We start from the raw sequence: 25,824 nt of genomic DNA, 5'->3' as shown, positions 1-25,824 counted from the left end.
GAAGGGCTGAATGCAGTGTGTGTATAACTGTGGAAACTGAAAATGAGTTGCAGCATAGCAGAGTCCAGTGGCTACAGCTAATAGTAAGTGCTCAAAGTACAATAAGCAATCAGACATGAAGCTATTTTCTTGACAGGATGCTAATTAGTGCTGGGAAAAACTTAACTTCTTGATACCACAGAAACTGTTGAAAATAAATGTCCTAGGAGTTGCATTAAATATGTTCTCTTTATTAAACAATGATGCTTTCTAATGTCTCTGTATCTGAGGTCTCGAGGAACTCTGGTGTTGGACAAGTACTACCCCTGCTTTGCAGAAAGAGAAAGCTGAAGCTCAGAAATTTGCCTGGGGTCATGGATGTGAGGAATCTGTGTTAGGGTCTATGGTACACTGATAACAGAAGACAGAATAAAAAGAAACCAGTTCTTCCAATAGCTAGCCTTGTGCTTCTGACCACGTTTTGGTTAATTTTACAATTGGTTAGCCACCTGTTAAGATAACACATTTTATCATTAAACAAAATTAATTTTAAAAATGGCTTGAAACTGTCTGATTTTAATGGGATCTGAATATTCTTAGTTTTAATCTGCCTCATGAGGCTTGTCTTTCTTCTGGAAAGTACATTGTTACATCATTAAAATATCATCCCCTACTGAGAGAGAAATCGGTCCCATTCACTAAATGGCAATGCTGAAACAATGACAAGTATTTCTAAAAACTGCATTAAAATTCATTTTTTCTCTTTCATCTGTAAGTTCATGGTTCTATTAACCAATGGGTGCTCAGCCTGCTTGTAGCTGTGTGTGCACAGCCAAATTTGTTAGCTGGGATGGCAGAATGTTTGAGAAGCAGCAATGAAGGCTTTCAGTTTTAAATTATTTCACTTTTCCACAGTGATTTAGCTTGGAAACAAATGATTGATCATAATTTTGTGCTCTCTAGCTGCTTCTAGTCCTCCTCTGTACTAAGAATTGAGAAACATCCGATTTGATTTTCCCTTCCCCCCTTCACTGCTGAAACCACATCTGCAAGTTCATCTTGATGAGAGCAGCAGGAAGGAGAGAATGAGGAAGAATGGGAAAGCTCGGCAAGGGGTCTTTCCAGTCTTCTTGAGGGAAGGACAGAAGTGTTTACTGTCTGTGAGCAGGAGCCATGCAACCTCTTGGCAGAATCCACTGGAGCAACCAGTTTGGACTAGCAGAAGCAAAGAGCCTTAGTGCTGGTTTATTTTCCTTAATCCCATTTTAAGAAGGGAAAAGTTGCTGGGACATGCTATGAAGAAATGAATTAGTAGTTCTTAAGTGCAGTTGTATGTTATCAGGACAATAATAAGTGTACTTCTAACTGTAGTCTAGATGGCCCATCTTCTTCAGAAGTGCCTGGAGCAAAACAGATCAGAAGATTGTAGAAAGGAAGTTTGGGAGATACCAGCCAGTACAGAACTCTGGTGTGGTTTTTCCATCAGTTGGCTTTGTGCCTATATGTAGATTCTCTCAGATTGTTTGTAGGAGTCCTCTCTCTTGATGCTTCTGGCTAAGGACATAGTTATTCTTACAGATTATGAGGGTTTTTTTCAAATGTAGGAGGATGGATTAAATACTCAGGAGAAAGGTGATGGCTGTTTTTGCTTGGATACAAAGCAGGGCTATACTGTATTCCGACTAGACAAAAAAAATCTTAATTTTTCTAGGTTTGTCCATATAGCAACCAAAACAGTCTCAAGTTGTTTCAGAGAAAAATAGTCTAGTGTGAAAGTCCATCATATGATATAGTCACTCTCCATCTCTACACAATTTATTGTGAGAGCAATGCAGAATGGAGCAGTGTTTATGTGGGAGTTGCTTTTAGTTTATGGATAGTTGGCCTCGCATTCTGTCTGTTAAGAAGGTGCTGGCGGTTCTCCAGGAGGGTGGTTCATTGGGTCTGTTCAATGCCCTTCTTATATGCCAAAACTCAACCAGCATGGAGAAATGCAGCCAGCTATCATTCATTTCCTGCAAATTAGAACAATGAGAAGTGGGTGTAGTATTAAACAATGGATCAATCTTGTTTTAGAAGATGAGTCTTGGAAGTGTCTCAGCAGTTTTCTGAAGAAATCCAAACAATCTTATCACCCTCTTCAAATATGACAGAAGGTGTTTTCTGTTGCTAATAGGTTCAAAAAACCAAAAACCTACATTCCCTGTTAATTTTCTTTTTGTAACTTTTTTTTTGTTTTTTTCTCCTTTTGACTGGGATGTCTCTAGCGAAGTGTGTGGCTTTTGTACTTTGTCTCAGCTGTTGTTTATAAACAAGCATAAATAACCTGAAAATTTTTTAACTGACAAAGATACTCTTATATATCCGTATCTCACTGACTTTAAAATAAGACTTTATGCAAAGACTAAAGAGTTTGGAGCCCATCATGAGAAGAAACATTTCTGCATGGGATTGGAACAGGTCTTGTGGAGCATGTGTTTGAGTCTCTTTTGCAAGCTACTCAAAACAGTTCTTAAGTGAATGGACTTTGCTATGCCATTGTTGAGCTATTCTAAATTTTAGTACTTTGGAAGCTAGAATTCTTGTTCTTATTTTCCAGTTTAACTTAATTTGTGGCTAATACATTCTCATTTGTTCTTGTGCCAATGTTGTCCTTGAGTTTAAACAGCTCTTCTTGCTCCCCTGTGTTCATCTGCTTATTTTTGGAGAGCAATGGTATTCTCCTCTGAGCTGGATCTGGTCAGGCTAAACCAGCATGTTTTTTTTTTTTTTCCATAAGATGTTTCCTATAACTCTTGGTAATCTTAGCAGACCTTCTTAAACAGCTGCAGAATTTTATTAGTCTCTCTGGAACATGAGTGACTAGAGCTATACAGAATATTCCAGGAAAAATTTTATTGATTTCTCGTATAAAGGCAGTAATCCTAATTTCTCTCTTCTGGGAATTTTTCACTTTATACAATATCCTACAGTAGCATTTGCCATCTTCATGGCTACATCTTATTGCTGAACCAACATTACCTGATGAGTAACATGTCATAGGGCCTCTTCCCCTCTTTTCAGTTACTGAGTCCCTAGTTTATAAGGGGAATAATGTTACTTTTTAATTTATGTACACCTTGTGTTGGTTCTGTTACCCAGATCTTCAAAATGCTGTGTCCTATGTATTTATGATGTGTCTTAACTTTGTCTTCAGACAATTTCACTAGCACACTGGTAATTCTTGGGTTTTTTAGCCATTGGTGAGAATGTTTTGACATTAATTTCAAGATTAATAATGGATTTCAAAAGGGATCAATCTCTGTACAGCCTGATGGTTCCTTTTTCAAAATAACCTGTGATCCTCTACCCTTTTTAGTTTCTTATCCTCCTTACAACTCTGGTATTAATCCTAATCCTCTCCATTTTAACTGGTAACTTCCTACATGTTGTCTATCAAATGCTTAACTACTTCTAATTTGTCTGGACTTCAGTGATCTTCTTAAAGAAGAAGATTGGGTTAGTCTAGCACTAATTCTAATTTGTTCTAAATTGGGAGCAGATTTACTTACGCCTCCCATGGTGACTGCTTCATTCTGGCAATAGTTATCAGTACTCAGTAGATTTCCTTTCTTGGGAGACAGGACATATTGTTTTTGTTGTTTGTTTTGTTTTTCTGCTTTAAGGGTTGGCCAGTCTTTTCTGCAACATTTTAGACTCATTCTGGTTAATCTTCTTACAGATACTTATTTTGCATGGGGATGCTACCAGAGGCTGCTCGTTAGGTATCTTCAGCTGTTTCTGTTTCCCCTGCTTTATTCTTTCATCATAGTCCTCTAAGACAGCAGGCTTCTTTGGTACTTCTTGTTTTAATGATGAGTTTCTTCTAGTTAAGCCAAGCAGACAAGTATTTACACCGTATGTCAGTCTAAAGGTGTTGAGAACTGTCATAGAGCTGAGCTCAGTACAGGGCATTTAGATCAGGAAAGGAAATTTAATATATCTTGGTAACTACTTGGGACAGTTAGTTTTGGATTCAAATTTACTTGTGATTGGTGAATAGGTTCTCCACTGTAATTTGTGCTTTGTGAGGGAAATGGGATAGAGTGGCCATTCTTGCAAAAAGGAAGTTTTTTGGTTAGTTTATTGAATAGGAAAATGTTCGGCTTGAGTGCTGGAGTCTGCTCAGAAGATGAGAGTTTATTAGCTAAGCAGAAAATGTGGTTGAGTGCTGGAGTCTGCTCTTGAAAGCATTGCCATTTCTTTAGAAAAAAGAACCTCAGCGATATTCCTCTTACAAATTTGTCTGCTTAATGTGTGAACTGCACATTTCCTTACAGGGTATTTGGTACAGACCTGCAACCCATCTCTTCTGCATACTTTTTTGTCTGCTACCTAAAATTCAGCAGGAGGTCAGGAAGGTGAAAGTTAGCACTGTAGGTCTTTTGCTGATTATGGAGACTGTAATTTTCTAGATTTCTTAATTTTGTTCACCTTGGCTGTATTTTTTTCTCAAGTACAGAATTTTTTATTCCTGATGCTCTGAATCTCACTGAAAAATCAGAATCCAGGTGAGCTTTCTGACTTTTCTACAGACATAAGAAAAAGAGACAAGATACTTAAAAGGTATCAGCTTAATTTTATTGATCTCTAGACAAGCTTCCAGCTTCTCCTATACATAATGCTTGCACTGTTAATGCCACTGTTCTTGCTGGATACTTACGTGGCACAAGTTCAGACAGTATCATGAGAAATGTAGCTTCTCTTCACCATAGATCTTGCAGTCTTGAAGGAGGCTGAATATAGGACTTGAATTTCAGATGTAAAATGTCAAGTAAAAACTTGCTTGATTTCACCACCACTTATGGGCAGAAAGAGGATCTCTTTACACCGCTATAGTAAGCGTGTTTCCAGAGCTTGATGTTACGTTGTCCAGAGATTAATAGAGTGCTCTCACAGGTCTCCATTTTGTTTTGAATACTGTAGCTTGGTATTCTTGTGAGCCCTTAAGAAGCTAACCAGGTGTTTCATGTTACAAAAGTAGTTTTCCTGGTAGCTACTGCTCTTGCAGGAATTAAAAACTTGTGTCTTTTTATCTGTCAAGGAATATAAATAGACATTCTCCAGTGGGATTTGGTTTTGAGCAGGTCTTGGTCAACATACTCCAAACAGATTCACTGAAGAACTAGTGTAGCCATGTTCACCATGTGCGGTGAATTCATTAAGTTTGCGGGCAGGCAGAGCTTACTGCTTGGGAGTGCTGTGTCCTTCTGAAGGAGTTTGTATCAAACTGAGATCTGACAGTCAACTGGCTCAGTGTTTCTCATAAAGGGAACACTTAAATATTGGCAGCTTATGGTTTTAGAATCAGAGCGCTCATGGTTTCCTCTCCTAACAATAATGAAAGACTTTGAACTCCTTCGTTTTTGTTGAATTAGAGGCCACAGATCTAACTGTGCCTTTTTTTGAGTACTGCTTTGGGCAGTAGACTAAGGTATCTGTTTGGGCCATGAAGCTGTATATTGTGTAGTGGGAATTTAATTTATTGCTGTAATGCATACAAACTCATTAACAGGTTCTAAGCCACAGGGGATATTTTCCTTTGCTGTGGAAGTCATCTCAACTGGACAATCTTCAGTGCAACTGGCCATGCCCTCCCGTGTCAGTGACTGACAGATCTAATTCTTTGTAGCCAAGAGCCTGTTAGTTAATGGAATTGTGAATATTGTAACTCAGAGGCAACCTTTGGAGTATTAAAATGCATTATTCCTGTTCTTCACTTTTCATTAGATATAACACCTTGTTTGATAAATATATACAATGTTATCATCAAATAAATACTGTGTGTAGATCATAACTTAAAAGGAATGAAAATATAAGTAGCTTCACTATTGTTTTGCAGTGACAGAGATGGGTTTAGCTTGCCTCTTTAAATCGTACGTGATAGAAACCCAGAGTGAATGTCCTCTCTCAAGGAAAAGGAGGTGTTATGGGTTATATGATCAGATTAATAAGATCCTTAGTACATATATATTTCATACAGGTCTCAGCTCCCCCCCCCCCCCCCCCCCCCCATTTCTTCTTATATGGAAGCAGATGAAATGGAGAAGCAGCGGTACTGCCTTGCAAGTACCATAGTAGGTTTCCTTTTATAATTATCATTCTTGACATATCCTTTCTTATGGAAGTGAAGATGCAGATATTTAAGAACCCTTCTTGCACAAAAAAGCCCAATTTCCGCTCAGTACTTAATTAGCACTTGTTTATGACACGGCATCTGATTTGATTTTCAAAACAAATTGCACAGTAAAGAGGCTGATATTTAAACTGTATAGTAACCACAGCTCCAGCTGTGACTCAAATATTGTAAGCCTTCAGGGGTTGTGTTTAGGCTTAGAAAATAGGAACTCAGGCCTGTAATTAAATGTCCTCTAAAAATCAGCCTTTGTATAGAAGGGAAGAGGGTACCACTGAATTTTAAATTACTGACTTGTTCTCAGAAATCATTCTGTTTTTCTGGGTCTTGCTAGGGACTGCAAAAATCAAATGGATTAAAAATGGAAGAGAGATTACTAAAGGAAAAAAGTCAGGGGATGAGCAAAGTAAGGTATTCTGGCTCACGGGTTTATAGACAATTGCAATATATATAATAATTTTAATGTATGAGTAATATATAGATGACAAGTTCTGTGGCCACCAAGAAGACTAAAGAGAAAGTAGGCACTTCATATAGAGTAAAATTGCATTTCAGAACTGTGAATAAGTTGCTGATGGTTGTGAAATAAGCCATCTGTGATGATGGAAGGCTCATTTTTAAAGCAAGTCCTTAATAATAAACGTGAATGTCTTGGAAAAGGAAGTAGACAGGGTTATATTACAAATTAGTCACTCACCTAGATACAAATGTTGAAATAATCACAAAATAGCATGATAGAAATTAGCAGTTGGAGTGCTTTCAGAGTAACTTTTTGACAGTTGTGGCTATTGAAAAAGAGACAAAAATTACCCTAGCAGGCAGACTGCTCGTCATGGAAAAGGCTAAGAGATGCTAAGAGAAAATACTGTGCTTATGAATGATATTGAACCATAAGCATAAATGGTGCGTGCTCATGAAATACGAAAGTAAGTAGGTCTTGCTGGGCAATCAATTGTATGGCCGATAGAATTGCCTTGAATGGATCATATTTGTGGAAGATTTTAGTGTTGATTGATAAAATAGCACAGCTTTCAAATAAGGCAGTTGTCTGTCTCCCACATCTTTGAAAGGCCGGGGGAAGAGGGGCAATTTTGTTTTATTTTTTAGATTGTCAAGCATATATGGGTTCCTCTTCTATCATTTTGTAGTTGTGTCTGCTGTCATTTGGATACTGAAATTCAGACCATTTTAACCAGATGTACTTATTTAATTGCCTGTCTGTGCTGAAGAATGCATTCCTAGAGGTCATTCTCAACGTGCCTAGGAGAACCACAGAAGTTCAGAATTTAGGAGATTGGTTGTAAAAGTTTAGCCAGTGGTGAATCTATGAGATTTTAATTAAGTTACACTTTTCTATCAGTGCTTGTGTTTGATGTGAATGGGGGCTTATTTGTGCAAATATCCCTCTTTAATGGCACAAGCTGCAGTATGTGGGAAGTGATACAGCTCATGCTGGTAAAATTTACTTCTATATAGTTTATTTTTTTCTTAGGTGAGCATAGATTTATCAAATGTAGAGGTGACATATCTCACTGAGAGGATTTTGCACATACCGTGTTAAGGGATGAATGATGGGTCTTATTTTCTCCTATTTGTATATTTGTCAGCATTGAAAAATTGAGTTTACAGTAGCTGCTAGTCCGCTGATTACTTTTATTGGTAATAATCAAGCAACTTTTATGTTGAAGTCACAAAGAACTGGTGTTTGTAAGAGTCTAAATAGAAATACAGTGTTATCTTTGATATTGGAGACACGCATGAGAGTAATCTTGTTGATTGCAGTAGATCTGTTGTAACACTATATTTGCAGGACCAGGGTCTTCAAATTAAATGGTTTAAATCAATGTCTTATATCAGTTACTCAAACTACTCTGGACTAATGGGCTTTACAAATGTTAAGTAGCCTCCCGATTCTAAGAGAAAACTTGCTGTTATCCTTTAATTTGTAGGTTAGGTGACAGAAACAGAAAAAAATGATGTAATTTTTCATAATTTATGTGAACCTGGACAGATCTGAGACTGGTATTCAGGTCAGTTTACTCTTGACACTGTGATTTCAAAAGATCATTATTTCTGCTTGTTTGTGAAGGCTTTTTTTTTTCCTTGATAGGTTTACTGTGCTGTGCTACTTTGAAAAAGCAAATGAAGCACTTGAGCCAGAAGTAAAATGTGGGTTTTCTGTAGTGTTCTTGCTAGATATGTAGCACTTCATATTTTCAAAGCATGTAGAAATGTCAGCATTTCCTCTCAGCAAACCTGTGAGGTGGGTTAAATGCGTGTTGTCCTCATTTTACAGTAGTAGAGAGACTAACCACCCATGAAGTTAGTGCTGAAGTAAGGATTAGGTCTCAGAGCATGATGCTTCTAGCTGTGTGTGCAAGTCCCCTTAAACATAGTTTGTTAATGTGTTAAGCATTGCAAGTCCAAGTTCAGCAGGTGAATGCAGTAACCAGATATACTTGACTTTATCAGCATAATGATGGTTATTACAATTAATGTTTAACTGAGATTACTGGCTAGGACACCAGGACGTAATCTTACTACTGCTTTGAAAGATTTACGAGGATTTAAATTCAAACTGGAGAGAAGCAAATATAACTAATGTTCAAAGTATATTATAAAATCCTGTATGTGTACTTTTCTTTAGAGGCAAGATTTTAGTCTGTCCTAGTAGTTATTTTAATTTCACATTCTAAGGCTGGACTGCCTCCCCACCATGGCTGTGAAGGTTTGTCATTCAGTGGTCACACATTTTTCTTCTCCAATCAGTTGTATTTTTTAGTGTTACAAGTACTGGGGTGGACACAGTTTGTACAGACTAAATATTGTGTTGACACAAGAACAAATACTGTGTTGACACAAGAACAAACCTTGAATAGAGCTATTCTGAAAATGAGAAGGTTTTTTTTTTTCCAGCCTTCCAGAAGGAGTGGTAAGGGCACAAGTCTGCTGGTTTGGAAGAGAAGTACAGTGAATTAAGAAATGGACTGTGAAGTAGTTTCCGGGAGTATGATAGATCTCTAGACTTGGTGTCTGTGGATGTCCTGTCTGGTCCTGTTGCTTACATGTGATTTTAATTTCTAAGCATCTCCTTTTGTGGGAGGGGAGGGGAAACAGCTTGAATCCACTTGATTGTGAGAGTATCTTCAAACTGCAAGTGAATGTCATGACAAGCAGTGTTTCTTTTTTCTTTTTTCTTTTTTTTTTTTTGTTGCATACTTCTTTCTGGCTGTGAGTTGTGCTGTATACGTTCTGTGCTTCCAGAGCTATTGGATGTCTTGCCTTTTCCTCAACTTGATAAAGCATTAAAATGATAAATGGGGAGGAGGTTATATTTGTCTATCAGTTTGAGGCATAATTTATGGCTGTGTGTGAGTATAGTTTCCTATTACCCCAATATTAAGGCTGCATCTCTTCAGGAATTTTCCTTAATCTTACCTTGTCCAATGTCTGGTTGGACCGTGTTGAGGATGGTAACTGTAAAAACACTCTCATAGCTTGACTACTGCTGTTTTGACACCCTTTAGCTTTATGTAGTGGCAAAAGCATTAATGACCACTAGACTCTGCTACTGCACTCACCACAGAGGCTGTGCTTTTTCAAGCATTTGTGTGAAAATTTTAAAGAAATACCTATATATACTGAGTTGAAATGTAAAATGATGGAAATCATAAAAATGGTGCTAACTTTATTAAAAAAGCAGCTGATATCAGAGGAGTAAACAAGAACTAATCTGGGGACTAAACCTTCATACGTGGCTTTAAAAAATCTGCATTGTTTAAAGTGCTCCAGAATTTAGACTTAGGTTAGCTAGGTCCCAGTGTAAAAGGAGGTCTCTCTTTATGTCTATTCTCTCCTAGCCCCGAATACACATGCCAAAAGATGGATTCCAACTTATATCTTCTGGATACCAAGCATGGCTAAAGCAGGTTGGACTGTATTATTGTTATTCATCTCATGTGAGGGACCGTGTTGGACACCTGTGCTTGTCTCATTAGTGAAGTACATAAATGAGGGTGTAATGAAGTTACAGTGCCATGTTAGCTGATACCCCTCATAGCCATCATTGTTCTGTGTTTATGCATGCTGTGTTTGTATAACATTTTCTCACCAGTCTTATGAATGTGCACTTCCTGTAAATAAAAGTTCAAAATGCAGTCACCTGGAAGCAAAAAGGGTCAGAGTCTGAAAAGAAATCTGCAACGACAGCTCGAATTACAGAATTAAAATGGGCCTTCAAACACAAAGCTGCATGGTAGTGGTGCTGGTAATAATGGGGAGGCCACTGGGTTAAAACTCAAGAGAATTGCATCTAGCGTCTAATTCAGATCTGCTTGGGTGAAACAAGTATGGACACTTACTCACATCACATAACAATTGTGCAGTTTGACACAATCTGACACTGTGGGGAGTCCCCACTCGGAAGTGGCCTAGCGCTATATTACTCTGGCTATTATTAAAGGCCAGGCTTTAGATGTCTCAGCAGTCTGCCTCTAGCAATTGCTGTCAGCTTTTCACTTTTGTGAGTGAAAAATCCCCCTTTGGAAAAAAATAGCTTAATTTACAAATTGCCTGTACAAACCTCTTCTTTCATGAAGATACATTTATGATGGATCTTGCGTCCTTGAGAATATGTGGCTTAAAGTTGCTGTTTTTATAGAAAGCCAGAATGATTATGTTGTTATGGCAACAAAAACTGGAAATATGAAAACAGCACAGATAAGCTGCATCCTGTTGTCGTGGCAACTGGAGTTGTGAAATGATGAAACATGGTGGTGAAGGGATCTGTGGTACCGTGAGCCCAACACAAAGAGCCGAGTGGAGTGGGAGAGAATGAAAAACTATAGCAAACACCTTAAACACGAGAGTTTCATTGCAGGTACTAACAGGATGGCTTTGATTTTCTCTAGTCTTGTCTCAATAGTACAAGTAGTAAGGAGTAACTTGTTTGTGCAAGTTGCTTACAGCTGTCAACTTACATTGACTTCTGTGAAGAGCTTGAACACCTGTAAGAAGATGGGCATCAAGTCCTGTATTATCCAAAGAAATGGTTTGCAAATATGAGTGATGTGTTGCAAAGGTTTAAGCATGCTTTGGAGCTTCTTTCCGAGAGACCATTCTTCTCTCTCTCTCTCCAAGTCCACACTAGTGAAGGTCAGCTGGGACATTGAAGTTGATGTTTTCATGTTTTCTTGATTTAAACTTTGCTAGGCTGGAGGCAAGGTGTCTCGGAGGAATCTCAACTCTGCAATTATCGTCTTGCAGAGCTCAAGTTTGTTGACCTCTGGGGCATGGCATCAGTTTCTGTTTCTCATGTGGTAGATTGGGGAAACAATAGGAAGAGGGTTGTGTGGCTCTTCTGTTTTTTATGTCTGAGATAAACAGAGCTGCATCTGTTCTGGCTATGGTATATTGTCAGTGTTCTGATGCAGGTGGGATATATGCTTTTTTGACTCTGAGAAATACTGAGGGGAGGGAAAAACCCCAAAACGTGCAGTTAATGAATTTTCCAAGGAGACTTTCACATATAGGCAACCCCAAATAATAGAAGAACTTACACTGTTTAAAAAATATTTTTCCATGTGGCTGCTTTCCTTTTGGTTTTTACTGTTATTGGTTCTAAAGTCTTTATCTTAAATCTTCTTATGCCTCCTTGATCCAAGAAAGAGTTACAAACCTGAACTTGTGTCATTAGCAGATGCTGTCATGAAAATAGCTTTGCTATTCCAATTTCAGTGCTGGGATTTCACCCCAGGAAGTATATGGGTAAGGGAGTTGATAGAAAGGGTGGAAACTTTTGATCAAAAGGAAGAGCTCTCATGAGAAGCAGAGAGGTTAGGTTTTTTGTGGTGAGACTGATTTGGTGTAGAATATATACCAAAGGTTCTACCCGTAGTATTCTTTAAAACCTCACATTGACAAGAAAGCCACGTCTGATGTATTTAAAAACAGTAATCTACATATGCGTCCAGATGGAATGGTGTCTATGCATCAGGTTTATCCTCCTGGTGTCTGTGTTTTTAACAGGATCCTAATGTAATGATTTTTTTTTTTTCCCCCTCAGCACAGCTGAGTATTGATCTGCTGCCTGGTTTATACAGAATGTGAGAAGTATCCCAGTAACACATTGTATTAATGTGGGCTAAAAGCAGTTTATATTACAGATGAGGTGGAGGAAGATGGAGTTCTGCAAGACTGGACACATACTATAAATATCCATAAAACTGACAATTTTATCTAAAATCAGTGCTGGCTGGATTTGCGTATTTTCAGCCTACTTAAACTGGAGATAATCGTTGAACACTACCTGAGCATGGGTCGCCCACACTGATGCCATTACCCTCTGCCCTTTAATGGCAGGTTTTTATATTTAATGTTGCTGTGCTGTAGTGGAGAGCTGCATTGTGTTCCTATGTGGGCTAGAGGAAATACAATACCAATGGCCATAAATACATGTTGCTTTAAGAATAGCATTTTAAGTAACCTGCAAAGCTCTTTTTACTCAGTTTCCTGTGAGATTATCTTTTACAAAAAGGCAAACACCTACAAATTTATTCAGCCTTGATCTTTGTTTAAGCCTTTCTTTGAATGGCAGCCTTGTGCTGCTAGCAGTCTGTAACATCCCATTGCCTAGATGCTGACCCTTTGAAGACAAGCTGCAATTGACTTCTGAGGAGAAGGGGGGGGAATGTTTGTGTATAAATACGATCAATAGAGATGACTTGCCAATTCCTTTATTATATTGACACCTGCTATGATTTAAGCCAAACTGTGAAATTGGGCAAATTATGCTCTTAATTAGCTGAAACACTTACAAAACATTATTTTGATTACATAAATGGGGAAGTTAAAAGTGTCATTTTAGGTGGCTTGTGAAACATGGTAATTCAGAGTTAAAGCTAATCCCTCCCCTTCACATACAGTTGTGTAAGTATGCATCACATAGGATATGTAATATAATGCACTCATCTGAGCCTTTCTGCCTCCCACTGTCTTTTGGAGTAGAATTTTTAGAGCCAAGTTATAAACCTGTAAATGTGTTTTATGCTGGAAATTCTTGGTGCTACCTTAACTAGATTGGTACCAGCAAAGGCCAGTATAATCAAAACAAGACACTTCAGATATTAATGGTCTGCACTTCAGTCAAGTCAGCTGGAAAAGAGAGTGTAAAAACCAGGAATGTTGTGAAAACACGATTCTTCCACTAGAATTACACCTTCCTAGGAGAAAAATGCAATGATTCTGGAAATATCTTGGGTTTGTAATTTTGTCATTTAACTTCTAAAATATATATTCTATTTTCAGTGGATCCATATGCTTTTTAAAATTCAGATACTAATTCTTTGAGTGGGAAGTAGAAATAAGCTTTCTTTCTGCAGTTCATTATTAATACTTGGCACTCAGATAGTACTTGGAGAGTGCAAAGTGCTATGCAGACCTATCAGTTATCCTTGAAACACTTTTGTGTGGTAGGTGCATAACATAACAATAATCTTGAGAGATTTTTATGGAATTAAATAAAACTAGAGATGAGGGAAAACCTAATGAAACCTCCATTTCATCTCTCCACCAGTGTAGGTTTGTTCTGTGCAGTTTTTGTGATAGAAATCTGGACCAAAGATGCAGAAGTTCCCAAGCTGAAGAGGCTTCAACCCATTTCTTAGAGTAGGGTTGGGTATTTTTTTTTAAGCCTCCTGGTTGTTCAGGTTCAGTGATGGTTAGGCAGTCGGTACATTGCTCTTTCTGATTTTTATTGTAAAGGTGATGATTCACTGTTCTCTTCTTGGCTCCCTATCGTTTCAGTTTTTGGTGTTTATATGTCACAGCTTCATAATTAAGGATACACTCAATCTCCGATACCTCTTTCAGGCAGGGTAGTTCTATTGTCCTTGCTGTGCAGGTGCAGAACTGAGATGCGGTGTTATTCTGCCCAAACTCATGCAGAATGCCTGTGTCAAAGAATTAGTTTTATCTCTTATGGCATAATAAGATTTGAAATTGTTCGAAATTGCTGCAAAATCAGGCTTTGGACGTGATGGAGATTAATAGCAACTATTTTTTTTTTTTTTTAATATGGAAGAGCCTAATGCTTTTGGTCTTGTAAGATCTCTATTTTAATCCTTCAGGTAGTTTAATGCTTTAGACCTTAGCGACATTGCTTTTAGTGAGTTTGGGTAGGTCTTGCTTTTAACACCACCATCATTGGTGTTGCTTAAAGAAGTGCACACAAGTCTCTGCATGTTGTACTCTTTAAAGAAGGTATGACATCTGAATCTTAAAGCTCTGCAGGTGTACTGGTTTAGATATATCAGCTTCATGGATTAAAGAGCTATAATTATGAAAACATTAGTATTGTCTAGTTCAGATAAGATCTACACTAGTTCCCTCAAGCACTTGGCAACTGAGGATCTTGTACACCTTATAGATGAGAAGTTGGCTCCTTTTTGGGGTGTATAATTTCTATTGATCTGGAGGTTGAACTCCAATAACCACTCTTTGGGGAAAACATTTCTTCACAAACATTTACGTAAAAGCTGTGATTTGATCCTCCTGGATCCCACTCAGGTAGGAAATTATTTGGATAATCTGAATATGTAAACCCTATGTCCCTTATCTTTGATATTTAAGGGTAGCTAGTGAACTGGAATGTCGTGTAAAAAGTTACTGTAAGCTAGGGAGTTACCAGAAAATTAGAGAAGAATTTGCATAATATGTATGTTAAAGAAAATTTACTGAGCAATTACATGAAAAGTGGGAGGCTGAAGGAAAAGGAATCATTTATAGCAGTTTGAGCTCTGTGTGCACAGTAAAGCTTGCCTGCTGAATGTAGTAGCCAGAGGGTGAAGGGGACAACCACTGCACTGAAGTCAGTGATCAGTACTGGGGTAAGAAGTCCAGTATTTCCTATGTTTGGAATCTAGGAAGAGTGCTATAATTTGAACCCTGGTAGCATGTTTCAGCCTCTGATTTGTGAGACTTAATTGTTTTGAAGACAGATCCTACAGTTGTCACAGGAACATATTCTCAGCTTTCTTGAAGTGAAGTGAGGTATTGGGTTGCTTGATTTGCAGTTCTTGAAAATGCTTCAAGGGTCTTTAATACGATAGCTCAATTACTTTTATTATAGCAAAACAGGAGTGCAAACCACGTTTAATTGTCCTCATACATGCTTGTGGAAATGTGACCAAAATGTCTGAGCATAATAGAAGTTGAGAAATTCTGAAGAGCACTGATTATGACAGCAACTGTGTTGCCCTTCACAATTCTGGTGCACTATGTGCCAGCCAGAAGAGCTGATGGTTTGTGGGCTAGTTCAACCCTGAGAGATTCTTCTCGTGGTCATACTCCAAGGAGTGCTGTAGTTGCCTCTTTATTTTATAAATTAATTTTCTTACAATGGAAGGACTTTCAAGAAAAATTGCCAGTGACAACAAAGGTCAGAATTACCTTAAGTGCAGGGAACTGTGGTCTGGGGTGTAAGGATGCGTAAATTTTTTCTGTATGGGTTTTGGCCATTGTTTTTGGCTTAATTAAGACTTACAGCTTTTAACATTTTTCTTACTTTCAAATGAAAACAGACAAAAAACTTTTGGAGAAAGTTATAAAAGTATTAATTTGCTCTGAGCCGTGCTAGTCTCTTTGGTAAGTTCATAATTATGCAGGATTTTTTTTTTTAAATGGGTATTCTTGTCTCCCAGGTATATAACTGCACCATAACTGGTAAATCTGTATTCATGTGTTAGGGTTTTTAAAGGCATATTATTTACACAATTCACTGGAACGGCTCCTTTGGAAGCTGGGTGGCTCTCTCGTGTAATTACATATTTAGTATGCTTCGTATCCACTGTTGGGATAGGGGGGAAGAGGAAAAAAAAAAAAAAAAAGGCTCCACAAAAAATACTAAACCCCCCAGAATATTCTCATTCCATTCTTTCAGGTTTTTTAATGAAGTTACCATGTATCTTTTTCTCCGATAAGAACCTTATATGATCAAGCGCTACCCAAGCTAAAAAATGAAATATGTATGGCAGGCTTTTTAATTGTGAAAGTACACAAGGTGCACTGGGAATTTATTTTCTGTTTTTATACCTATATCATGTATATTTAATCAAAGAGAACACCTCTCTGAACAGTAGAGGGAAAAGTAGGAGATACCTTTTCATTTTTATGTATGTGAGAGGTTGAAAGGATGAAAAGCGGACCAAAGAAAGGAACCAAAATCACTTTCTAGCCAGAAGTAAATTTCTGGAATTGTTATTAAGTTTCATGAGAGGAGCTTTTGTAATGTAAATAGCAGCTGCTTTATCTGATATATTTCATACAATGTATTGTATTCTGTGGTGACAGGAACAGTGCACATTGGGTGCAGTGTGAAAGTGATGTGTGTTATATTTTTGGCATTGGCTTAGTTAAATATGTGGCCAAAGAAAGAGGAACTGAGTGGGACTGAAAAGGATTTGGGTTTGTTCTCCCATTTGTTGTGTTATACTATGAAAATAATTGTGAATATTGGAAATCCTCGTAACACCTGAGCACGTGTTTGATGAAGCATTGTAAAGGATCAAAATTCCTAAGGCATATTTCCTTACTGCAAAAGAGACTTTCAGGGAGAATTGTACTTTCCAGCAATCCCGTATTTGCTTTCTAAAGCGATGGGAAAAAAAAAAAGAGGTGGGAAGAGATCTGTCTCCTCATATCAAGCTCAGGTCTGGTGTATATAGTTTATAGAGCATCCCTTACATTTTATTTGCTCCAGTTTGGGTGATGGGATTTCTAGAATTTCTTTGCCTCTCTTGTCCTGGTTTTTGTAATAGTTACAACTTGTGTTTCTGTTTTTCTTTGTACAACCTTATCCAGTTCCCTGGCTTATGATCAGCTGGACCAACCAGAAAAAGCCCCGTTTCTCTCAGTCTTCAAATTCTTCAGCTCTTGTCAACATGTGTCATGTTCTATTTATGATCTTTAATGAAAATATTGGGTGAAGAGGATCTTAATTCCCATCTCCCAAGAGAACTAGAAATTGTTATTGGCTTATCTTTAGAGTTCAGCTGCATAAAGCACTGGACACTACTAGAAGGGAAGTCATTCTGAACTAGTAAAGGACTGAAATAGATGTGGTTGGCAGCTGAAATTAGTATTATGTACAACTGACCAAAAGCAATCCCTTGGAAAAAAATCGGGTTTCCTTTTTGGCTTTGCCACTAGCTTGTGAACATGTGCAAATATATGTTAGGCTGCCTGTAAATCAAAGGTGTTTTAGGCACACAGGTTGTCATAAAGTTGACTGCAGTGTTCAGACAGGGATAATAGATTATTACAATTTATTATGTTAAAAGCACCACAATTAAAGACAGTCATTCTGTAGTACTGTCTTAATTATTTTCTCCAAAATGTTTATAAAGACAATATCCATAAACTATTGTTTGACTTTTTTTTTGTTCTTGTTGTTTTACAGTGAGTTTGTGTTTTCACACCTGTGCTCTATAGTTGTAAACTGTAGTAGTCCAAGAACTTTTGTTTTTTCCCCATGTAGACCCACTTAGTTTTACAGGACAAGGTGATATATTTCTGACCTGTAACACAATTTACTAAAACTGTGTTAGTTACCCCTAGTATATTCTATTTGCTGAAGGACTAGAAGAGAACAAATTTGATAAAAAAAACAAAAAACAAAACAAAACAAAACAAAAAAAAAACCCCAACAGTCTGAAATGGTAATGTATAATCTTGTAATGCAATAGCAAGTAAAGTAAATAACCAATTTTTAGCACTGGCAAAAACTTAGCCATTGAGTAGGTATTGAGATTTGTATTTAGGACATCAAATAATTGGAAGAGAGGGTAGGCTATTAGAGGCAGAACATCTGATGTAGTCAAAAATGTTCTTGCAAAATAGTTACAAGAATAATTGAATAGGTTAAAATACAGCTTCCCTTCAGCTCATGGTTACTGCCCACTCAGCTCACCCAGTGCCTGTGAATGCTTCTAGCCTATTTTAATTCAAAATAAAGCAAGCCCATTTTAATCACCGGGGGAGCAGCTGATATCAGCCTCTGTCAGAAGGAGGATGCTGGTCTTGTTTGAAACTGTATTCCCTGTATTTCTTTAGTGGGGAAAACATGCTTCAGGGTTCAAGGAATGGGACTTAAGAATCAGCTGGAAAAAGAAATTGTGTTTTTTTGTCAAATAATCCCCTGTCTTATGCCACTCAATGTATTAAAGATGCTTAGCTTTTATAAATAAAAAGCTTTGTGTCTCTGGGTCTGAAGTTTGTGCAGAAGTCCAAAGTATTAATGCAGTTGGTAGTCAGGAAGGTAGGCAGACTGCTGCATCCTGGCCCAGCACTTAGCAAGCAATATCAGCATCCCCATTTGGCTGTATTCCAAACGCTGTGCCTCTGTATCTTTGTTTTGAAGAATCAATGTAGATTGACTTGAGTTCAGGAGAGGATTTCGTCAGTCAGCTTTCAAGTAGTGAATGTTGGGGCCAGTCCCTTGTTTGTGGAGCTGACAGTACAAAAGTGAGTGTTTGACACGTGGCTTGCTCAGTGGATGGGGATAGAAGCTGTTGAGATTTTTTCAGAGATCAAGCTGTAAATGAAGTTGTTCTGTTGGGTCACTCATCTGATTTACACACAAGCTGTTTCTATTGAAGCACCTGGGGCCTTTTGTTCATGCTTGTGAATAAGCCTCTTTCAGTCACCAGCAGTAATTTAGCGTCTCTGCTTCCTTCAATAGGTGAAAGGCAAGTACAGGAATGACATTTTCTCCCACACTGTGTGCAACTACACACTTATTTTTTAAGATAGATAAAAGAACTGTACCAGTAATATAAATTTTACTATATGCTGGAGCAGATTCAGAAGTCATCTAAGGTGTTGGTAATTATTACCGTATACTTCCTAATTCTGGAATAATAGTAAGCAGCAGGAGTGCATGGATGAGTAATGATGTCCTCTGTAGGTAGAGGGTTCTGCAGAATAGACTCCAATGTTTTCCATTGTTACTGTGGCAATTTTAGAGGAAGACATTTCATTATCTTGTCAGTGCCCTGGCACAATGGAGTACCCTACCTGCAGCTTGTTGTGACTGATTTGAGCCATAATCTTCCATAAACTTTGAGGCAACATAAACTTGCCTTTCTACTGACAGAGTGGTCTGCATGCCTCTGTGTCTTTTCATGCTCCAGTCAATATAAATACTTAAAGTAACTTATTTTAACTTGTCAATTTTAATGGCAGTCAGCTCTTTGAGTTCATTATCACAGCATGAATACTTGAACCAGCACAAGATATAGGAAAGTTTGAGAAGAGGGAATAAATTACTGGGGCAAGACTTTGATAAGTCTGAATGAAAAAAAAACAAAACCAAAACCCAACAAAAAACCAACCAAACAACCCGTATTTATTTTGTGTTATGTTATGAATCCTAGGATGGGTATTGGTGAGCAGCTGATGCTTACCTATTGCATTTGGTGTGCATCATCAGAGGTACCATGTTGTAGTATCTTCTGTTTTACTGTGACATTCTTGGAGAGTAATATTAAACAACTTTAAATGTATTATTAAATTGGTGAAATGCTTAACCATAGAGGTCCACTTTATCTGTCGGTTTTTGTTTTGTTTTTTTTTAAGGCTGATTGTCACAACAGCTTTTAATAGCTGTCATGACACATTACAAACAAAAGATGCTGGCATTTGGAAATTTTTTGTATGTGGAAGTATTTTGGGGGGGAGGTTAGGATGGCAGACAAGGAAGTATGACTCAGATTTTAATACTGTGGCTGTAATTTTTTTGTCTTCAGGAGGGGCATTATCTACAAATTCATGTGATGTGTAATACTATGAAGTTTGCAAGTTCTCGAGTTTCAGTAACTGTAAAGTGAAGAGGTTTTTTTAAAACAAAAATAAAGTGAATTTATTTTAAGCTATCATAAACTTCTAATAAGCACATTCATATAGATTATGTTCCCCAGCAGTCTTTTAATACTATTTCTGGAACAGCAGTGTAAATTGCAACAAAGTACAGCAAAGAACATGGTGATAGACAGGGTTAATCTCTCTGGCTGTCAGCACAGTACCGGATTATTAATGCTGGTGATCACCTTTCTGCTCTTTCAAGGATGGGTTACGTTGCTCTTACGTACTAATTTAGTGCAAGATTGTGCAAGGTTTTCTAGCCCTCAAGAGCAGCGAGAAACGGTGGCTCAAAAGGCAGCTGTCATTTCATACCCATTCCAGCTGCCCTTTCCACTCAGATTTCCTCCCAACCCCCCTTTAAAAAAAAACAAAAACGGGGGTGGGGTGGGTGGGGGGAAGGATTTCAAAAAAGAAGAGTATGAGGGTTTGAAATCTCTAGCATCGACTCTATCACATCCTACAGTTTTCATAGCTATCTGCCAATTTAAAATATACTTGTTTTTTCCTGCCTTGCCAGTAATTAGACAAATGCAGCAGTGTTTATGGCATCAAAAACTCTGTGGCTGGTAAAAGCAATTGCTATCATAATGCATCCCTAAATTTAATAGTAGTGGTGTAAAATGAACAAGCAGCTCTCTATATTTCAGGGGGTAATGGCTTTAACTATCAAAATGGCTAGTATTTTCCTTGATTGGCTGCTTTGGTTCCTTTTTTGTATTTGTGTTTGGAGGAACAGAATCAATTTATTATAATAATTGTATTTAACGAATAACAAGGCAAGCAGAAACATGAAACTCTTATAAAAGTGTCACCAAGTTCCTATTAACCTTGGATTGCAGGTTTTTACTTTTATTCCCTTCACAGACAAAACACAAACCTTTTCTTTCCCTGCCAGTATTACACTTAAAGTTGTCATTTCCTTTTCTGCTTCCCTTGCAAAATTGCTTGCTTTGTGTTGTGCCTGGAGCATAGCTGTGCATGGAGAAGAGGTCTGATTAATTGGAAAGAAACTTTTTGTACTGGGAAAGCTCACACACTGGTGTAGAAAATTGATCAAAAATTTACTTTCTTGATCCATAGTGCCTTTTTCTTGCTACTTACTATGACATCTGTAAAGCTTCTCTCAAGGGAGACTCATCAGCAGTTTGTGTTCTGTTTAAGATGTCTCGGTCTTTAAGGCCAGGTGCAGTTGTGTTGATGCCATTTGGCTAAACCTTGAAAGTTCCTATAATGTGTCATCCTGTTTCATACAGTCCCATCTCATAGTTGTCCTTTCTCTGCAGTGCTCTATGCCCAGATCTCTGTGGCTGGGCTGCTCCAGCCTGGCGGACAGCATGCCCTCGCTGCGATGCCTGTATAACCCAGGGACTGGCGCACTCCCAGCTTTCCAGGTACTTTCTGTCTCTCCCCACTCCTTTTCTCTCCATCTGTGTATGTGTGCATCTCCTTCTTTACTTGCTTGCTTTATCTCCATTTATTCTGCTTCGTACTGTATGCCTCTCCTGTGTCATTCAGATCTCCGGTATTTAAACCCACATTGTGTAGACTCAGGGCAGCTCAGTGCTGGGGCGTTTCCATACTTCAATATAATATAATCTAATTATTTTCTCTAAATTGGCTTGGTACCATCATCTCTTCCATTGGCTTTCAATTGTGTCAAAAATATACCACTTAATTATATTTGGCAAACAGTATCTATCACACAGTCTCCAATCTGGCTATTCATGCAGTGATTCCTCTCCTATCTAAATTTTCTGTATGCCACTTAGAGGGCTGAGGGGGTGGGTTCATTGCCATAGTGATAATTGATGCCAGTATTTGTTTATTTTAGGTTTGTTAGTGGTAGTCTGGACATCTTGACTACAGAAAATTATTGTACAATAAGTAAGCTGTCAATCAAAAGGCAAATAAAGGAAACCTGTTTTTTTTAATGTGGTCTCTGAATTTGTTAGATTCAAGCTTTTCTCTGTCATGAGACAGCTTTCTGCCAAAGAGGTTCGTTCAGACACTTTGGGTGACCAGCGAATCTTACAAAATGCAGACACTCTCCTGTAGGTAGAGAGTGAGACAGCTATTGGGTGAGCATATAGAAACCTAGACAAGGCCATTAGGATCATTGCAAGCATTTTATGATGACATGGATATATACAGCAGAGACTGGGCAGCAGAGATGTTATGTTAATGTTGGATACTCTGTCTCTGAGATGTGTGAACTGCAGTGACTGAGGGACCTTAGGAGTATCTCTGTAGAGAGTCTGTTTATTGGAGCTCGTGGTAGCATGAACATTTACTTCGAGGTTTATGCTGCTAGATTATGCTACTGCTGACCTAACCTGTGGCAGGGAGTTTTATTCATCAGCATCTTGCAAAACTAGACATAATGAATAAGCTAGAATCTTCCTGAAATTTTCAGTTATTTTGGTGAAAGTTTATTATCTGCCTCTAAAGGACAGCATGCGAAGATTATTTTGAATTTGACTTCTTGCTCCCAGGGCTAGGAGAGTACTGTGGAAATAATCCTCTCGGTCTCTGGGGAGGTTTAAGTATCTTGCATCATTTTGCTGCAACTCTTTTTGCTGACCCAGCAGTAGCACTGATGGACTCTGAAAGGTGTCCTGCTAGGCCTCCTTTGCTGAAGCAAGCTTTTAGCAGAGCTTTTCATGGGGGAGGGGAAAGATGACTTTTTATTAGTTTAAGATGACTCTGGAGACAACAGGCAGAGTTTAGACTCCTACTTCTAATCCTGATTTGCATAATTTGACTAAATTGGATGGGCCTCATTTTTAGGATTTCTGCTGCTGAATAAATCTCAGATCTCTTTAAGATCAGGTTTTGGAGAACCTTAGCAGTATTTTTATAAACTCAAATTGGGACTCCTTTCTACTTTTAAATTATTTTTGATTACTTGGAATAAGTGTATATTATGAAGGGGAATGGAAATTAGCCTCTTTTAGCTCAAGATATTCTTGCTAATGATAGATATGAATAATAACTTTCCTGCTAATGCAGCGCATTGATATTTGGGGTCAAATGAGTCAGCTGCACAACTGTTCACTGTGTTACTGCCTTCTTGAGAGAGTAGTAGGACTTTGACATTTTCATTCTTGCAGATTTTGAGAGACATTTCCATGTGTACTTAGTGACTGTGGGAACTGAAGAAGTCTGCCCCACTTGCCATCTAAAATGGTATACTGATACTCTTCACAGCACTCCAACTGCTATGTTGAGGAGCACATTTAGTGCCAATTGAGAGAAACTACATTTCCAGCAACAGCTTCTGCAGCAACGAGTCATCCATATTTCAGTCCATTTTTTTTCAGTGGGCTTTCATCCCCATTAACTTGCATGGTTTGAAGAAAACTCCCCTCTATGAGGCATGGCTTCTGCATTTTCTAGTGCAGAAGTCTATCTACATGGGAGTGTTTCGGAGCGTGCTTGAAGCTGTGATGTTGCAATATTTCATCGTTCTTTAATGCTTTTTTGGGTATTGAATCTTTAGGAAAGCATTGCTTGTAGCCCAGCAAATTTTCTCATATTAAGTTATTTTCTTTTTTCTGTAGCAAGCTTGAAGTAACTGGAGAAGCATATCAATGTTCTTTGCTTGTGGCAAAAGAGAAGATGCCATCTGGAAGGCTACTTAGTCACTGCTGAATTTGTCTAGTTATTTACATGCTTACCTTCAGATGCTCAGACAGAAATGTGGAAAGAGGCTCTTTTTGAGTAGCTCAGTTAAAGCCCTGCTGACTCCTCTTGGTCTCATTGGCATTGGCAGATAGTCGATTTACAGATGATTCTGTTAATATGTCAGATAACTTCATTTTTCTTCTTTCTGTGTTTTTATTATTGGAGACACTTGTGTGAAAACAGGTTCTTGTGGTTCCTTAGATCTGTTTGGCAATTCTCTCACAGTGGAAAAGGCTAAACCCATGAGTGGGAGAATAGGGAACAGTTCTTTTTAACATCTTTTATCTCAAAGGGCTTTGCAACTGATATTTTATTGTGTAACTAAATTTCATAGAGATCATAGTGGAAGATGGCAGCAAATTGGAACATGAACTTCTGAAAGACACTGTGGGAAGGGGTCAAAGAGGATATTTTAACAAGAGAAAAAGGCCAGACATTCCATTTTCAGTGTCTTGGATGTGAAATTTTACTGTACTGTTATTCTGCAAAGCAACTGAAAACTAGGTTGTATGTAGATTCTCTTAATAATAATAAAAAATAAATTTATGCAAAGTATATTCTTTTTCAGAGAAATCCATGCTTTGGAAGTTTCCAGATGTGCCAACAGGTGTCTGTTTCAATGACATTTTTCATTTGAAGATAATTACTTTCCCTTTTAAAATATTTTCCATGTATGCTCACAAGGCTACATTGCTCTTGATAGTCGCAGTTCTTTGAAAATTTTAATATACAGTTACACCCATCAAGTATGCCAAGGAAATGATTGTATTAATCCTTCCAGGTCTGCAGAAGACCATAGTATTTCCTTGAACTTACTTCTGTAAGCTATTGTATAAATGAGGAGACTTAAGGAGCAATTTAAAACTCTTGACAAAGGTTATATATCAGGGTAGTCACAGAGAACAGTTCAGCTCTTCCTTTTTACCTAATTGACACCCATCACAAATATCAGCTCCATTTCAGATTGTAAACTTTTTGGGACAAGAGTCAGGCTTTTATTTTTCTGTCTGGACCATAGGCACAGGTGAAAAAACAAAGAGTTGTCTTGTCAGCTTTATTTTGCCAGATCTGAAATTCTATTTCTGTAACAGGCTCTAGTAGTCAAAGAGGAGGATTAACTTCTGTGGCAGAGGTAGCAGCATCTTGTTGAATGCAGAAGTGTCTCTGGAATGCCAGAAATTCACATTTTGCTTTACCCGAAGTGAAGGTCTTGATCATAAAGAACTGCATATCAGGGTTTGTCAGATGAACAGGACTACCTTCTGCTTGTTTTTGCAGAAGCAAGGTGTGTCTTCCTTGGTCTTGGCAGAAATCTGTCCTGGTTGATGAAAGCATGGATGTACTGTGCTGGGCAAATTGAAGTAAATAGGATCGCGTATGAGGTTGTGCAGCATGGACATGGTGTACGCTGCGCCTTTCTTTGGGCTGAGATCACTTTTGGAGAAAGGTGAGAGATGTAAACAGTCTGTAGTGATGGAAGCCTGTTGCACCCGTGAGGAAGAGATGAACTCATTTCTCAAATGATTTTTACATCTATTTTTTCCTAATATTTATATTTTTGTGTTAGGAAGTGGAGTATTTGTTAAAGAAGCATTGTCAGTAAATTGTTAGAAACAGTTGTCTGTAAACTTCCTTCAGCCTGTTCGTACATTTTTGCTTTAAAAGTTGACATTTTATTGCTGGGAAATACAGAGTGAACGTGAGTAGTACATTGTTTATGATTATACAGGAGGTTAAAGCTAAAGCATCAGCGTGGGCAAACTGTGCATGCTTAGAAACATGTTTGTGAGAAAAATGCATTTGAAGGAAACTTGCTTTGGAGCCAGTGTTTGCTGGTATGTGTAGTTCTGTCTCTAATTGGGAGGGAGATGGGGTGTCCAGTCAATAGACTCCATCAGCGTGGAGATGTGGCCGCCCTCGACCAAGCCTGTTTTGTATTCCCTCCTTGCGCTCTCCCAGTGGCCGTGTGAAATCCGCCCGCGGGCTGTTTATGGTGTGCCTCTAAAACAGAATCATAATTTTGGTGACTAATAGCCAGAGCATGCGGCTCCAGCACCCCCCGGCTGGCG

General features: G+C 38.2%; 1 protein-coding gene across 6 annotated transcripts in view; it reads left to right on the top strand.

Annotated features, from left to right (window-relative positions):
* BTRC (beta-transducin repeat containing E3 ubiquitin protein ligase) overlaps window positions 1-25,824 on the top strand; it is a 117,146-nt gene that overhangs the window by 6,553 nt on the left and 84,769 nt on the right. For 3 of the 6 annotated variants that reach the window (XM_074907609.1, XM_074907607.1, XM_074907604.1), the window contains exons 2-3: window positions 10,015-10,083; window positions 21,355-21,462. The exons of 1 other annotated variant lie outside the window; for it this stretch is intronic. In XM_074907609.1, coding sequence (XP_074763710.1) covers window positions 10,015-10,083; window positions 21,355-21,462 — 177 coding nt within the window. The remainder of the gene's footprint in view (window positions 1-10,014; window positions 10,084-21,354; window positions 21,463-25,824) is intronic. 2 more of the 6 variants (XM_074907605.1, XM_074907608.1) reach the window with 2 other exon arrangements.

Source organism: Athene noctua, chromosome 5 (assembly GCF_965140245.1).
Source record: "Athene noctua chromosome 5, bAthNoc1.hap1.1, whole genome shotgun sequence".
Taxonomy (NCBI): Eukaryota; Metazoa; Chordata; class Aves; order Strigiformes; family Strigidae; genus Athene; species Athene noctua.
Note: the sequence above shows the minus strand (reverse complement) of the source record. Positions and strands in the feature narration are given on the sequence as shown.